This window comes from Clupea harengus, chromosome 2 (assembly GCF_900700415.2).
Source record: "Clupea harengus chromosome 2, Ch_v2.0.2, whole genome shotgun sequence".
NCBI classification, from domain to species: Eukaryota; Metazoa; Chordata; class Actinopteri; order Clupeiformes; family Clupeidae; genus Clupea; species Clupea harengus.
The window spans coordinates 25,023,260-25,041,054 of NC_045153.1; the positions used below are offsets into that span (position 1 = coordinate 25,023,260).

The window sequence follows — 17,795 nt, forward strand, 5'->3', positions numbered from 1 at the left end:
CTCCTTGTCACTCCTGGCCTGCTCCTCCATCACGCTCCTCAGCTCCCGCAGCCTCTCCTCATCCCTCCGCTGCATATCCTCTCTCCTCCTGCTCAGCTCGGAGTAGAACTGCTTCACCTGAGAGACGGAGCATGACAAGGACCAAGTTGTCCAATTTGTGTGCACATTTATGTCTGCTTTGTTGAAAGCGTGTGTGTTTGTGTGTGTGTGTGTGTGTGTGTGTGTGTGTGTGTGTGTGTGCGCGTGTGTGTGTGTGTGTATCTCATCATTTCAAGATAGAGCATACTTCATGTTCCTTTGTTGTTTTCCCTTTTGTTAGGAGAGATGAGTAAAAGAGAAAATGGCAGAGAGATGTGGAGTGATGTCTGTTGATGCGAGCACTTTCAAGCAGAAATAATCAATTCTGCTCAGATTGTCTTTTCTGTCTTTAAACTATTGTCACACTGGTGGCTCACTGGAGTCTCAGAACAACACTGGAGTTGGTCTTTGGGCTTTTGGAGAAAGGCAAGCACAGTGTGCAACAAAGATCTGCACATTTTTTTTGCTGAATCATCATCACAATGTACATCAATTGGTGACTATGGGACTGCCCGTCACCGCTTGGCATCGTTGAGAAAGGAATTCAATGATTTTGGACATACTGGAAGAAAAACAGGAGATGACATTAAAAATATGACGGAAGACTTTCATGGGAAGGGGTGTGATGAGAGGGTGGGGGCAAGGAGTAGCCGTGGCGACTCTCCCACGCTCGTCATGTCCTATTGATTCTATCAGCGGCAGGAACACAAATCTGTTTTGGGAGAAAAATTAGATAATGCTTCATTATGTCTGCGCGATGACCAGGCAGAAGTGTATGTAATCCATTTGCACCTGAACGGCATCATTAATCAGTGCTTTCCCAGACTCAGTGGGGGCGCCCACTGGAAGGCTCTCCGTGGGGACTTCATTACGGAAATCAGCAAAGAGGAACAGAGGGGGTCAGGACTACCGCCCCCACCCCCTCCTCCCCACACACACACTTACCTCCCACACTTCAGGCACTCCCACACACGCTCTCTCTCTCATAAAGACACACACAAACACACACACACACACACACACACACACACACACACACACACACACACACACACACACACATCCAACACAAACACAGGTGGTTGAGGAACCTGCACGCTCCCGCCTCTTCCTGCCCACTGATGCATTTATCACGCTAATGATGGCGGGCACACACGGGGAACTTCTCCTCTCATCCCACTGCTGTTGTTCTGTGTCGCTCGGTCCCCTCCTCCTCCACACACGACTTATTCAACACAGGCAGAGAAGAGGGAGAATAAGAGAGAGAGAAAAAAAAAGGAAGTAAAGATACCTGCTCCTTCTGCCGTGTCCTCTTGGCAAGCTCTCTCTCCTGCTCCCTCTTCATCCTCTCCTCCTCCTCCTCCCGCCTCCTCTCTGCTATGGCTGCCTCCAGCTGAGCCACCTCCTCCTGATGGGCACGCCACTGCTGAAGCTTAACACACACACACACACACACACACACACACACACAGATCCATGTTTTTTCACACTTGTCTCTAATGAGGGCCAGCACACTTACGCATGCCGACACACACACACTTACAAAACTCTCCACCCAACCAGCGAGACGGTCTCGTTCCACCAGCACTGACTGACAGGCCTGTTCAGCTCGGGGCTCCCAGGCGCCTGCTGAGCGCTCAAGTGTTGCATTCCAAACAGGCAGACAGATTTACAGATCCTTCAGCCCAGCCCAGCCCATCCTGCCACAGGGCCGAGCCTCCCTCCCTCCCTCCCTCCGTCCCAAACCCACATCCAAACCCCTCTCCCAGAGCACAGGCACGCATTAACTCAGCCCATCACACATGAGCATTCTCCGCCCCGTCAATCCAATCAGCCCAGGCTGGGGGGAATAAACACCCCCTGCTTCACTTGTTCGTAAAAGAGCTTATGAACACCTTTGCGTCTGGAGGGGGAGGTCAGCGGGACTGGCACTGTCGCTCTCTGGGGCTCTCCTGTTCGTGACGCCGGCGAGGTCTGCTGCTGTTTCGTTTGGTTTTTGTGTTGTTTACCGCGCTTCACAGATGGACAGGCCGGGTTCTGAGACAAACACAAAGGAGGTGCTCCCTGGCGTCTTGTGTGGAATGGCTTATTAGCCGTACAACTTGTAACTCCAGAGGTCAGGATTAATGAGCCGAAGAGGCGGACTGAGCAAGCAGATGAGAGAGAACACGGCAATTACTCTCGATTCCCTGATCTGAACTTTCCCCACCTCTGTTTCCTTTTTTTGATACCAGCCTGCTTTGTGAGCTTGTGAGTGTGAGAGATTACGTGTCTTGGTGCATATTCAAAAAACACCAACTTAAGATCGTGACTTTCTGCGAGTGTAACATGAATTAACTCGAGCCATTAGTTTGTGTTCTGACAGCAAAAAAAAAATTCCCTGTAATTAGCAAGGAGCACTTGGAGACTCACAACCGGTTTTTCCACGAGTGGCTCTGAGCGGGGGTGACATGCCCTTTCACTGCGGCTCGTTGCCACTGCCACCTCGGCAGTGAACATCTAATAGCATTTTCCTTTTAATTGCGACATAAAAATAGGTTGATCCTGGAGCTGGGAGCTCAGCTGAAGAGTAGCGGTACGGTTTGAGAGAGCGGGGAACTCTCCAGAATAAGACGTCACATTGCCGCCGCCACGGTTTAAACTGGCAGGATCAGACAAATGAGTTTAGACTTTTTTACGGCCAAATAAAATGGCTTCCCTCCCTCTTTGATGGTGAGAGCCTTTGGAGGTGGCACAGTCTGCAGGAGCACCGGCACTCCCCCCCCTTGATGGAGGTGCAGAGGGAGCAGGCGGCACAGTGTGTTCCACATCCTCTGATGCAGGATTTGAAGACGCTTGCATCTCGCACACCAGCGTCTCGCAGAACAGATTGGCTTTCTTACCGCAGAGAACGTGAGGGAATAGCAACTCACTCACACGGTGAACATCAAGTGAAGCATAGAGCTGCACTATGCAAATGCAATACCCACATTTAAACCGTCAAGATCAGAATGTCTCCAAAGAATTTCATGACAAATTCCAAATTATAGCAGTATGTAATTTGAATGTCTGTTTGGCACTCTGAGTGGCTGCTGCAGGAGGCTCTGAGAGGGGCTGGGTTGTCTCGGCAGTGGGAAAACGCTCGACTGCTTTGAATGAAACCAACTTCAAAATAAAAAGTCACTTTTGATCAATACTAGTTTAGTGGATACTATAGCTCAAACTCCAGGTCCATTTTCACAGATGGTTTTCCTGTTATGTAATTGTCCAGGCTGAGAGTGTACAAAACACACACACACACACACCTGAGAGAGATCTGAAAAGACAAAAACACAAAAACACCACAAATGCACACACACACACACACACACACACACACACACACACACACACACACACACACACACACACACACACACACACACACACACACAAACACACACAAACACACACACACAGTTTTAAACACCCCCAATAACTATCTCCCATAATTGCACCATCAATCAAAGGCCACACTGGCCCAGATAAGATAACTCGGAGCAGAATGGTGGGAACCAGGAAAGAAAGCGGAGAGAGAGAAAACAAACACTCTCTTTTTGCCAGCACTGCCCTTTTTCTGCCTGCATCTGACTTTCTGCAAACAGCCACCAGCAGCGGTGAGAAAAAGATTGAATTTTGAATCTTTCAGACTTATCACCTGGGCCAGTTTGTGTCCACACACAGTCCAGTCCTACACTGTGTACTGCTCCCCATAAGAGCTTTCAGGGGTTTCAGCCCATCCCTGACTATTTACTGTGACTTGACTGAACTCCAAACATGTTTACTATATCTCACACGCTTCCAGTACCACAAATCCAAACAAAAATATCCTCCTGGTTTGTCTGAAAGACTCACAAGTCTACTTTAAGGGGAATGAAACGCACCTCAGATTCTCCAGATTTCATTTATTTAATTTATTTTTGCAGACATCAAGCATTCCAATGGAGGTTTAATGAGACGTGTGTCTGTAAAATGCCAGCACACAAAAGAGAAGCTGCCATTTCATAATCGCTTGCTAAAGCTCTCAGACGCCTTTGCTCTAATGTGCTGTTGCATTGTTCTGCTGGCTGCCACTGTACTGAGCTGGCTGGGGGGTCCATAAAGGCTTTTAATGGGTTCCTTTTCAGTGCACACACACAGTCACAGATGTGTACACACACACACACACACACACACACACACACACACACACACACAGACGCACAGACACACACACACACATACACACAGGCTCGCCCAGAACTGATTAGGCATGCTCAGGACAAAATGAAAAAGGGAGAGAAGAAGTCTATAGTTTCTCTGCAACCACCCTCCCTCCATCCGTCCTGCTCCGGGACAATGCATTTCAATGGATATGCAGCGGGTTATCAGCCTCCATTGACTGCTGGCCTATAGGCACTGCACACTGTAGCCCAGTGTCGCCATTGTAGGGGGAAAACCCTTTTCTTTTCTGCAACAGGCGCGCAGAACCCCGGCGCTCCTTTGATGGGTTCCGCAGGCCCGTTGTGGGAAAGGAGGCTCTGTGTTCTCTTGGCAGAGAACACCTTTTAGTTGGAGGGGCTCCATCCTTCAACACCTTTCCTGTGATGGCGATGAGGCTGTGCACAGAAGATCAGTGGCATCCAGATGAGTAGTTAATCCAATGGAGCTGGCAGTGCCACCGCGCTGTGTGGCCCACACATTAGCCTTTAAGCCCGGCTCTTGTCCATCAGGCTTTGGGGGGAGGGGAGTGTGTGAGTGCGTTTGTATGTATTCATAAGCTCTCTCCCACTTTGAATAATCATAGGTTGGCCAAAAGCTGCCCACTGGCTTCGCCGGAACCTGTTCCATCTGGTTTCCATGCAGATGCAGGGATGAAAGTTTCATAATAGAACTGTGAGAATAATTTTGTGTGCCAGGTGCTATCAGTAGTTTAAAGACAGGGAACCTGCATCTCAGAGGAGAAACATGTCATCCCACCTTCCCTCCCTCTATCTCTCTCCCTCTCCCTCCATCTCTCTCCCTCTCCCTCTCCCTCTCCCTCTCCCTCTCACCCTCTCTTTCAGCATCTGCTCTGAGTGATTGATCTTCAGTCCCACGCATAATCTAAATGGCTCATTTGCTGATTTTCCGAAGCACAATCGCTCATCAAACGCCTGGCAGAGAAGAAGAAGGAGAAGAAGAAGAGAAAAAGAAAAAAAACACATCCAGCTGCACTAAGAGGAGGAGTGAAATGAATGTGGAAGGGAGAACAAAATAGTGAATCCCTCGTAACCATGGTAATACTGTATCATGGTCTCCGGGGGTTAGGGAGCCAATTGCGTATGGTGAAATGACAACATCGACTAAATGAGGTGACAGGCCGAGAGTGTACGCTTAGTCAAACACGGCGGCTGTGGCATAAGGCAAGCTAAGGTAGGAACTCCCCACCCACCCAGTAGGCCCTGCTCTCTCTCCCCAGGCTGCTCTCCTCAGCTGGAGGTGAGGGAGATGAGGAGCAAGAAGCCCCTGGAGAGAAGAGGAATGAAGTGTGTGTAAGTGTATGTGTGTGTGTGTGTGAGGGGGGGGGGGGGTCCTGATAAGGAGTTTAAGGGTTTTAAGAGTTTATGCACAGGTGAAAACCCGGGGCTGCATCACTAGGGCTGTGTTAGTGTGTGTGTGTGTGTGTGTGTGTGTGTGTGTGTGTGTGTGTGTGTGTGTGTGTGTGGCTGTGTGTTTGTGTGGCTGTGTTTATGCTTATATGAGCGTACCAGTGTACGTGTGGCAGTGCGTGCATAAGCTTATGCAAGCATATGTGTCTATGTGTGTGTTTGGGTCTGTGTATATGTGTGTGTGTGTGTGTGTGGGGGGGGGGGGGCTGGTTTCTGGGAAAGCAGGGCTTTCGAAGTTCAGCTGGCAGCAGATGTTCCCTCGCACCCTCTTTGCCATGGCTGCCTGCGAGATAAAAGAGTACATTCTGTCTTCTCCCCTCTCTCTCTCTGATATAGCAAAGCCTGATTGTGGCCTTCTTCGAGCACAGCGGCCTAATCGCACATAACTCACAGCGGCACAAATGCAGGTCGCAGGGTGACAAGGTCCGTACCCTTCACTGAGCCGCCGCAATTATGCATCTGGATTCACGAGCGCATATTTCCACAGCAGTAAATCGAACACCGCCTAACGAGTCTTTAGTCCCCAAGCCATCACAGCTTGCTCTCAGAAATGAGCATAAATGGCCTCTCCTCCCCCTGTTAACGTTCACTGCAGAGGCCTGAGGAATGGATAGATCAGTAGTGTGTGTGTGTGTGTGTGTGTGTGTGTGTGTGTGTGTGTGTGTGTGTGTGTGTGCACACACTTGTGTACGTGTACATGTGAATGTACACTGAAAGACTCACATGAATGTACACATGTTTCATTCATGTGTAAATTATTGTATATATGTATATGTGTATGTGTGTGAATCTTTGCATATGTATATACAAAGAAACATCTGATGTCTGTGTGTGTATACATGTATGTATGTATGTATGTATGTATGTGTGTATGTGTGTGAGTGCCGGTGTGTGTTTGTGTGTGTGTGTGTGTGTGTGTGTGTGTTTATGTGTATGCATATGTGTGTGAGTGCATGTGTGTGTTTGCGTGTGTGTGTGTGTGTGATGAGGTGGTGCCGTGGGGGTGCTCTGCCCATCAGCGTGAGGAAGGTAAACTCGACCCTGAAAGAGAAGCGTTTAGCCAGCTGCTCCACCTTCTGCACTCTGTAATGGTGTAGGGGGGCCCAGAGGCTCAGGGGCCACGGAACACAGAGCACATGGCGAGCTGCCCCGTCCCCTAATGAGGCCATCGCTCTTCTTCTCCTCCTCTGACACGGCCCTGCTGGAGAGGCCCCTCTGCAGGGGCCACAGCCAAGGGCTCAGGGGACAGCTCTGCTTCACATCCCTCCCTCTCTCCCTCTCTCTCTCTCTCTCTCTCTCTCTCTCTCTCTCTCCCTCCATCTCTCCTCTCATCTCAGATCACTGTCCCTTTGAGACTCGTGTTTGTCTCCTTCTGAAGTCTCTCCACCTCTGTTGCCATCTGTCGCCCTTTCCACTGTTGGGATGAATTATTTCCATCCATTTCCTCGCTTTCTCTTGCACTCCCCTGTGCAGAATTCTTTCCTTTGCCTTTTTCTTGCCTCTCCCTCTTTTTATTTTCTCCTTTCTTCTCTTCTCTCTATTTCTGCTCTACCACTCCTAATTCATTGGTCTTTCTCTGGCAACCCTCTCTCTCTCCCTCTCTCTCCCTGGCTCCATAACACATCACTTGCTGTGGGAAGGCTGTTATCCTAAACACCACCTGCCTACTATGACCAAGTATCAGCATAGAATAGGCAGAAAAAATGGGCTGATGAAGGCCTATCTCTTTATCAAAGCAGACTCACTCATAGTTAAAAGATATTTGACAGAAAATTCAGAGTCAAGTGTTTCTAAGGCCCTTCTGCTGATTCAGTAATGAATGGGGAAATGATTGTCCATTAAGCACGGCGATTGAAGACAGAAAGAGAGAGAGAATGAGATTTGCCGTGAGAGAGAAAGAGATAAAGACTGAGAGAGAGAGAGAAGATGAGAGAGCGAGAGAGCGAGAGAGATGGGCAGAGAAAGAGAACGAGAGATGGCACGGCAGCTGGGGAGACAAAGCTTTTCTCGCGGGCGGACAGGATGGCAGTGAAATCCATCTTCTCCTCGGGAACGGGCCGCTGCACTGGAGCGATAAAAAGAGCCTGGAACGTCGCTGCAGATCTGTCTGGGAAGGACGGATAGACGCACGCGCTCTCCTGCAAGCAAATGCCCCAAGCCTCACTCCCCCTCCGGAGCTATAGGGATGCTCAGGGCATCAATAACTCACTCAAGACTGCTAATTCAATTTGGTGTGGTCTGAGAAGCAATAAACAATAGGTATGCTGACAGAGCCTGGGAGGAAAGAGGGGTGTGTCCGTCGCTAATGTTGTTGAAAAGCTTCTGGAGGAGGTTAGGTAAGCTGTTGTAAACAATTGTGCTCAGTCTGGATCTCTGACGTTCATCTGTTTTAAATACCATCTGCTGACAAACTATGGCGTCGGAGTTGATTCAGATGCATATGCAGTATGTTAACCCCCCTGACTCGTGGCTTTAAGTAAATAAGGACGAGTGTGGGAAGAGAGGTAGAGTGAGCTTAATGATCGCACATTGGTGGAGACTGGCAGGAACAAACAAGTGGGCTCGGTGCAATCGGCTTTGTGGTTCATGAGGTGTCGGTATTCAATGACTCATTGCCTGTCAGATTTCCTTCTTTCTTCCTTTTTTCCCCCCAAACAGCTTCAGTGTTTGCCAGCTAATAAGTTCTAGATAATGATAGCTAAAAACCCAAAGCAGTTCTACAAAACACACTAAATTCCAAATTGTCACGTCAGCCAAATGAAAGGATAACAACATCTGCTGTTTATTACAAAACAGGAGAGTCTCTGACTCAGTGCTTCTATTCAACACTAAAATTTTACTACTATGGTCCCAAACCACACAAAAAGTACAAAACAGCAACAGTAATCCTTACGCAAGTCCATACCTCGCACAATCTGTGTTTGGCCTCGTAGCTGAAATTGGGCTTGGGGTCTGACTCAGTGGTGAAGTAATAACAGCTCCTCGCTTGTGAGCAGGGTTCAACGTGTTTACAGTGGAGAGTACAATGGCTGGGGTTATGATAAGGTTTCCTATATACATCTTCTCTCTAAGACTGACAGAGTGTAGGTCTGAAGCAGATGAATCTTTTTTTGTCTGGGCTGGGTTATTCTACCTGCACCCAGGCTTAGGGTAAGAGTCATTTCAGTCTGGTTGGGGTAGATGTTTAGGTGTCGGTACCTTGTCCCTGAGCTGGTTGGGGTAGATGTTTAGGTGACGGTACCTTGTCCCTGAGCTGGTTGGGGTAGATGTTTAGGTGACGGTACCTTGTCCCTGAGCTGGTTGGGGTAGATGTTTAGGTGACGGTACCTTGTCCCTGAGCTGGTTGGGGTAGATGTTTAGGTGACGGTACCTTGTCCCTGAGCTGGTTGGTGTAGATGTTTAGGTGACGGTACCTTGTCCCTGAGCTGGTTGGGGTAGATGTTTAGGTGACGGTACCTTGTCCCTGAGCTGGTTGGGGTAGATGTTTAGGTGACGGTACCTTGTCCCTGAGCTGGCCGCATATGTGCTCCTGGTGTCTGCGGTCGTCCTGCAGGGCGCACTGCTGCTGGTGCTGCTGCCGGGCCTCCTCCAGCGTCACCTGGGCCTTCAGCAGGAGCTCGGCCCGGTCGCGCTGCCAGCCCTGGACCACAGCCTTCCTCTGGGCCAGCGTGAAGCGGTACCAGTCCCAGCTCCGCTCGTGCTGGTTCTACAACAAACACATGAACGCACAAATCAGCACAACTCAGCACAACTCACACAATAACACACAATAACTCTGACCTACCTAGGGGCCGGAAAAAACACCTACACAACCCTGAGATTAATTCCTAGGCAAGGGCCCTAGGGGCTTATTGGCAGTGAACATGTGCATATAGGTTACAACAAACATTGACTGCATCCCAAAGGGTCCTGTGGACTTGGAGACTATCATAAAGCTCTTAAGATGTTCCTGGAGTGCGTGTGTGTGGAGGAGATACTCCTGTGAATGCTCCTTTTCCTATGAAGACAAGCCAACACGCTGTGTTTCTCTGGAAATGTAGTGTTGCTTGCCCCAGGCTCTACCATTTCACCTGTGGGAGCACACAATCACCACGGGAGTAATGTGGAGCTGATGTTCATGGGAATGTTTCCCCTCACTGAAGCCCTTCGTATTTTGGCACGTGGGCGAGCGGCAGCCATTCATCATTGTGGCAGGCAGGATTCTCCACACGGTTACATTGGCAGAGCCGAGGTGAGCCGCGTTCATCGCGAGGGCTAATGTCAGGCTAACCGAAGCTGCGTTAGGGCATTAGACTGCCTGTCTGCTTCACAAAAGAGCCGATGGAGCTCGGCATTCCGCCCGGCAGCAGACATGCTTCAGTCATCAGAGTGCTTCGTGCTTATTAATGTACAGCTTCAAGAGCTCCAGAATGATTTATCAATACAGACTCCCAGCGCTCTCTCTCTTTCTCCTCTCTCTCTCTCACTCTATCACTCCATCTTCAGTCTCCCTCCCTCTCTCTCTCCATGAAAGCTTTACTATGGGCACGACTAGATAAAGGAGGGTGTGTGGATGCCTTTAGGGAGATTATGTGTTTATTTGTGTGCTTGTGTGAGTATATGCGAAAGAAACTGTATAAATATATGTGTGTGTGTGTTTTGGGAGTGTTCTTTATATGTTCTGTGTGTCTGTTCTCTCCATAGACACTCTTGCAGCTCTACAGACCCCATCAGAGGCTGTGCAGGAGGAGGTGGGCAGTGCAGGAGGAGGTGGGCAGTGCAGGAGGAGGTGGGCTGTGGACATCGACGGGAGAATGAAACCAGACCAAACAGAGATTAACCGCCATCCATTCACACCATTCAGGGCAAGCACAGACATCAGGGGGCTCTTTTCTCTTACAGCTTCACAGGCAACAGCAGGGACTCCACATCCCAACTTTATAGGCAACTCCTTTATTGGCAGCAACCGGGACTCTAACATCTCCTCACTGTCATAGGAGAGCAGCAGCCTCCCGCCAATCACCAGGGGGCGCTACACACCCCCATACAATAGCCACTCCATGGGCCGAGAGAATGACACTGCAGCTCTGGTATGGTGTGTCAGAACGAGGGACAATACTAAAGAGGCTCATCACTGGCTGTAGTTTGACTGTGTTCAAATGCAGCTTCCCAGCAGCTATTGACACATTTGGCAGAGAATTGTTATGGCAGAGCCAAGGTTGCTGCACTCAAACTTAAATGGGCTTCAAATGCTTTGTCTGCCCACAGAGATAACAATCTTGACACACCATCTTGTCACACACACACACGCACACACACACACACACACACACACACACACACACACACACACACACACACACACACAATGCCAATAGTTATCTCAATGCCATTTCACTAAAGATTAGGTGAGTGATTCATTTCACAATTCACTTCACAAAAGGCCCTAAAAAAGTGACTCTTTCACTTCTATTTGGTTTTGTTTATATTTCAACTGCGTAAGTTATTATATTATAGTAATTTCATTCCACCGCAGGAAGAAAACAATAAAGATTTAATTGAAAAATGTTAATCTGTTGCCCAGACACTGCTGAGAAAATGTCATCCAATGATGTGCTAAACCCTACTCTTAAGAAAGCAGGAAAGCTTAAAAATGAGGGCAATGACAGCTTTATGGTGTGACTCTGGGGTTTCACAGTGCTGAGAATGAAACCACCGGCCCTCACTAAACCTGTGTCGTCTTCTCACAAATACACACGCACACACAGATTTGTGTCAAATACACACAAACACACAGATAGAGAAAAAAAGAAAGAAGGAGAGCGAGTCAAATGCTACAATCAGTGAAGACTTTCTAAGTAATTTCAAAAGCGTTGACTGTCAGACTGATTGGTTGTGCATGTATGCATGCATGATAAAATCTCTTCTTGTTCCTTCGAGGATCATCTACTGACTTGTGCTTTGTCAACAGCAATACACAGTATTTTTTACACTCGCTCTGCATCTTGGAAGCCAAGCTTTCCCGAGCCAGGTGTTATATTCAGTGAACAAAAAAACAACCACAATTTCCACAGAATGTGGTCAGTCAGACAAGGTCTGTATTGCCCCGTGGCACAAACACCAGTCATACATTTTGTAACAATCTAACTCCAAATAGCAAGCCCTATTAAACCAACTGGATAGTTACAGTAATAAGAGGCTCGCAACTGCTGTTGAAAAGCCCCGGGGCGTCTGAGTCGGAAGAAGAACTCTGCCTCAGGTCAGATGTAGTTCACTACTCGTAGAACCCACACATGCACACACACACGTGACTTCTGAGATGCACATGTTGGTGATCAGCCTCTGCGACAGCCACATATACTGTAGGGACATGCTGTGCTGTGTGTGTGTGTGTCGGGGGGGATTCAGGCGTTTCCCAGTCACATGCACACACAGCATCCACATCTGTGGAACGGGAGAGACTGGCGGAGACCAGCAGAGACTTGCTCCGCTCCGTGTGTCTACCAGGGCAGACGGATGATGCCACACTCGCCCGCCACGGAACACGCTGAGATGTGGGTTTTGCCGTGCGCTTATGGTGGTTAATGGTGGTTGATGGATGGCTGTGAATGCTAATTGTGGGCTTTTTTTTTTTGCTGTCAGAGCTCTGCGCAGGGTAACTCTCCCGACCCCCTCTCACTCCTCACATACACATGCTGACGCACTGTGGGTGCCTGCATTCCAGCTAAGGCTGATGTATTAGCACAAGCTAATTAAATGATAACTTAAAGGTCTACTCTATCTCTTCTCAAGCAGCCTTCCTTCTCTCTCTCCCTCTCTCCTACCCTCTCTCTTCAATCTCTCTCATTTATTCTCGAACCTCTCTGTTCTGTGTCCTCCTCTCCCTCTCCTTTTCCTTCGTGCCCCCCCCCCCCCCGACGCTGTCTAAACTGTCACAGTTGAAAGACTTGTGAATCAGAATCATTATTTTTGTATGTACATTACATTAGTCTTGTTACTTATATATTCGTATGTATCTTATATTCATTATGTGTCTCATAATTAGAAGTAGGTTCAAACTGAAAAGTTTCTGTGTCCTCCATGTCTCTCTGATAGGGGTAGAACTGACACCTGCAAGGTCAAAGCGAGACTGTTATTCTATTATTTATTGTGGCGGTCTCTGTGTCAGTTTCCTGTTTAGACTGTTTCCTTATCTAATTAAAAATGCGGGTGAATCTTCATGTGAAATTTCTCCCTTCATATGCATCATTGTAAACAATAAATCCATATTGTCTGTGTTATGAGAAAATTACCACCTACCACACCTCCAATTTCCACCTTTCAATCCCCCTCCTGCTCTCACCAACCGTCTCTAGGGGAGTGTGATAGATTAGGAAATGGCAGTGGTGGTGGAGAGTGAGGTGGATGCTCGCCTCTGGCTCTCTGGGTTCATTTGGCCACGAGTGCAGCACCTAGCTGGAACTGATAGGGACGACAGATCTCAGAGCAAGAGGCGGTTGCCATGGTCACTGTGGGAGGTGGATGCGGTAAGGGGTGGTGGGAGTGTGTGTGAGTGTGTGTGTGTGGGGGGGGGGAGGTGGGGGTTATGGGGGAGTGAAAAAGTGATGGTGGTGGTAGAGAGGGGAGAGAGAGCAATGTGACACTGCACATCCCACAGCCTGCTGAGCACATCATTCAGCCAACTTCCCCTATACACCACACCACTGACCAGCTGCAGACACACACACAGGAGAATCACATGACCACAGGCTAGTGTTCAAGTTCAAGTTCAAGTATATAAAGTGGTAAAGTCTGGACCTACAGCAGGATAAGTTGACAAAAGTTAAGAATGTAATGGAAAATGAAGTGGCTGCTTGTTGTTGCTGATCTTTGCTTTGTAGAATGTACAGTTTACACTTAAATACAACATATACTTCATAAGGTAAACAGACTCTGCAGACTCCTCTATTCCTTAATTCCTTATGTAATGAAATAGTTTAGCAATTCGTTTCACAGGTACTTTGAAGACCTAGCTCATAGGCATAGTTCACGTTAGATAGCAAGCTAGACTCAATTGTTTACATAAGTGAAGTTAATATTAGCCTATGTTTAAAGCACACCATGGCTCGAATGGCATGCTAATCATTCATTGCAATAACTTAACTTCAACAATCATGCAGTAATTTAATGTTAATTATACATCCATTCATATTGTGTTCATGTTTGTAACACAGCCAGGGCAAATTCACTTATACGTTGTAGTTGATGTGTACCCTGGTAGTCGTGCAACTCAAATTCTCTCAGGGTCAGAACAGACACCTATCAAAAGTATTACAATATCGTGTTGGTTGTATAGTCCCCCCTACTTGATCAAACTAACTGTTGCACTTTTTCATTAGCTCAAATAATAAACTGAGACATGATTTCTTGTGCTGACCAGCTACAACGATTCTCCACTTTTTATTACCTGTTAAGGTTATTTGGTAGTGTGTAGATTTTTCGACTAGTTTTATTCTTTTGGGACTGAACCTCTCTTACCTGACTACGCTAACACTGCCTTTCACCTTGATACCGCCTTAAGCACCAGTTAGCCCTGCCAAGGCTAATCTTGGGCCAAAACCCCCTGGCCATATGCTCCGGGGATGCCCAAAGAGACATGATCAAGCCCCGAAGTGACAGACGGAACCGGAAACGCAACTGGCCTTGGTACGCACTAGCTCACCCAGATTTGGCCCGATAGTGGAAATGCGGCTTATGTGTGTTTGTGTGTGTGTTTACAATCAGATGGGAAGAGAGCTGTGCGGCTGCACTGACCAGCTCTTGTCTGGGCATGTCGGGGTAGAGCCTCTGCAGGATGTCCATGTAGAGGTGGCGGTGGTTCCTCAGCTCAGGAGAGTACTGGCCCACGGTCAGCTGGAAGCGGAGGTGCTCCTCTGGTGGCCAGCCACAGTGCCTGGCAAAGACAGAGAGAAAGAGAGAGAGAGAGAGAGAGAGAGAGAGAGAGAGAGAGAGAGAGAGAGATAGGGGAGGTGGGAGATGGGGGAAAAGAGAGCTCCAGCTTCATTCACACCATGCCAGCACTCGGGTACAGCATACCAGCACACGCTCTATATAACACCCTGAGTGATCAATTCACAAACGCCTGACTATCTCACTTCTAGCATTGAGAAGACTAAAGTATATGGCATGTGTGTGTGTGTATGTGTGTCTGTCTGTGTGTGTGTGTGTGTGTGTGTGTGTTCAAACCAGTGTTCCTTAATATTCTGACGGTGCTGACATATTTTTCTCCCTTCCCAGCATTTACAGTACTAATTGCCTTGCCTTATCCAGTGTGGGCTGGGGTGAATATTAATGCCTGGCTCAGCTCGCATGTATCGATGCAATCAGCCCCCTGATGGGGCTCACTCTACCTGCTCACAGAGACCCGGAGCCTGGGCTAGAGGCACCACGCTGAGTGTGCCATTTCCCCTCCTGTTCATACACATCTATCTCTCTATGTGTGTGTGTGTGTGTGTGTGTGTGTGTGTGCGTGTGTGTGTGCACATCTCATAATCTTTCCAATAGCACTATCTGGTCCCCTGTTTTCAAAAGCTAAACCCATTTTAATTGGCATTTTCAAAGGAGAGGGGCAAAACACAGCGAGTGATAGAGACGCTGTGTGGCGTCTGAGGTGACTATCAAACCATCAAAGTCGCAAAACATAAAAGTGTGCCTGCCCGCCTGCACGCCTGCCCGCCTGCCCGCCTGCACGTGTGCCCATCACTCTTCCTAGTGCGCCCTCATCCTTCCCGGCGTTCCACAATCCTATTTGTACCTGTCCAAGCCCTCCAGCCTTTGCTCCACGCTCCGCAGTCTCTCCTGGTATTTCTGTGACAGCGCGTGGAACGCGTGGATCAGGAAGGCGCTCAGCTCCGGGTAGGGACATTCGGAAGACAGGATCTCCTCTGAGACCTCCTGGAGATTAGCCGTGCCGTCTGAGCCCTCGCCATGTGCCTCCTGAGTAGCATTGAGAACATGGGAGAAACGCGTGACAGAACGTATTAGAAACCCTTTCCGCCGACACGACATGTCACCCTCCTCCCTCACCCGTCAGCGTTGGAGCGAGAGAGGTAGGGAGAGAGTGGGAGAGACAGAGGAGCGGGGAGAACTTCTCTCCCTGCCTCGCTTTGATCTGCATGCCCACCTCGATGCCTAGAGAAGCCAGGTCCTGCTCCAGAGCCAGGGATTCAGTTTGGAGCTTATCCTCCACAGCCTCCTGCTGTTCCTTCACAAAGCACACCTGAGCGAGAGGGAGAGAGAGAGAGAGGGAGGACGGGAGAAAGAGAGAGGAGGCAGGGAGAGAGGGTGAGAGGGTGACTCATTCGCTCGCTCGCTCGTTCAGGCCTTAAGGGTCGGCCCACAGCTGAGATCCCCTTTTAAGGTCAGACATGAAACACTTCAAAAACCCACTGCCATGTTTCTATTAAGGCTGTTCTTCTGTGAACAACCTCTTCACCCACCTTCCCTTCCTTCCTCTCTTTCGTTCTCTCTCTCTCCCTCTCTTGCCTTCTTTCTCTCCCTCTCTCTTCCTCTCTGATCCCCTTCAGTATTCCTATTTCTTGCCAATATCTGATCATGTTTTTTTTAAATCAAAGAAAAATGAAACTAGAAGTCTAGCAAATGTACACGGAGATAACATATTCCTCAGCCATGTTATCTTAAACCTCTCTTTTCCCCCCTCAAGCTTATTTTCCAATTAATGTCATTTTTTCAAACACTTCAAAACGTCCCTCATGTTATTTGGATCAGTCCGTCCTCTGGCTTTTGTCAAATTAGGCTTTTTTTCAGGGGGAATGCCTTTGAAAGGATATTTATTTCTTAGCAAGTTCCTTTTAGAAAGATTCCAGGCACCGAAGGCTGGTGCCCTTCCCCACGTGCTCACTTCTATTCTCATCACACGCTTGGTGCGTACCGAAAGAGATCTATAATCAGTGCATTTCACTGATGGCAGGTTATCTGCAGTCTCTCTCTTTCTCTCCCTGACTCATTCTCTGTCCTTCTCTCTCTCTCTCTCTTACACACTCTTTTTCTCTCACTGTCTCTCTCTCTCTCTCTCTCTCATACATACAAAAAGGTAGTGCTGGCCTTTTTTTATTCACGCCACTCTAGGGAAAACAGCCATTTATTAAAAAAAGGGCAGACATACGCAACTCCGAAACGGTTACGCACTCCTCTCAAGGACATTGCCTTTAAAACATATCACATAGGAGACAGCAGTGTGACAGATGCAGCCAGCACTCACTAATCTTTCCGCTTAAGAGCGACTCACAAACCCATGGAGCCAGAGAGTCCGACCTTGACGGCAAATGGTTAAGATATCAGTGGTTAAAAGAGAGCGATTGGTTTTCTGCAGCCTAAAGTAAAATGCGAGCAATGACTTTTAAGAGGACTGAGCAGTGAGTTCTCTCACATCCAGGGGCTCCTGGAGAAGCCATTTCCCCAGCATTTGCCCTGAAATACTGACACGATTATTAAGGACAGTCATTGGACTGACTGTGAGTAATAACTGTCTAAGTACAGTATGGTGATCTGGAAGTACCTTCCAGAGTGCCATGGCCACATTATTTTCACCCAGATAAAAATACAGAGCTATTTTAAAATGTTTTCAGAGCCTCTAAAATGAATTCATACGTATCCTCCAACAGAAAATGACAGGGTAGTAAAAGAAGAGGGAGGAGAGAGAGAGAGAGAGAGAAGAAAGAGAGAGAGAGAGAGAAGAAAGAGAGAGAGAGAGAGAGAGAGAGAGAGAGAGAGAGAGAGCAAGATATGAGATGAGATGAGATGAGATGAATTTGGCTATTATCTTGTCTCCCTTTATCTAAGCTCTCTCTGACTTTGAATCTGTAATGTGCCGCCAACTGTTAACTCATCCAACCTCTTCCAACGGCTTCTCAAAAGTAGCACAGAGCAATTTTGCTTCAGCCCATTTTCAGAACGACTCTTCTGGCACGGTGAAAAAAGGAAAGGACAGGCCACCATTTCTCCTGACTGGGGGCGTCCTGAAGTCACTGAGTGGAGCCACAGGCCGCCTGGGGATGGGGTGGCTGGGCTGGGCAGGAGGGCGGTTGGTGG

At 48.3% G+C, this 17,795-nt stretch overlaps 1 protein-coding gene across 1 annotated transcript in view; it reads right to left on the reverse strand.

Moving 5' to 3' along the window:
• The window catches only part of LOC105907949 (coiled-coil domain-containing protein 148), a 30,093-nt gene that overhangs the window by 4,205 nt on the left and 8,093 nt on the right, over positions 1–17,795 (reverse strand). The window contains exons 7-12 of the mRNA XM_012836354.2: positions 15,868–15,963; positions 15,499–15,680; positions 14,499–14,637; positions 9,226–9,432; positions 1,370–1,510; positions 1–117 (exon numbers count right to left, since the gene is read on the reverse strand). The exon at positions 1–117 is cut by the window's left edge and continues 2 nt beyond it. Coding sequence (XP_012691808.2) covers positions 1–117; positions 1,370–1,510; positions 9,226–9,432; positions 14,499–14,637; positions 15,499–15,680; positions 15,868–15,963 — 882 coding nt within the window. The remainder of the gene's footprint in view (positions 118–1,369; positions 1,511–9,225; positions 9,433–14,498; positions 14,638–15,498; positions 15,681–15,867; positions 15,964–17,795) is intronic.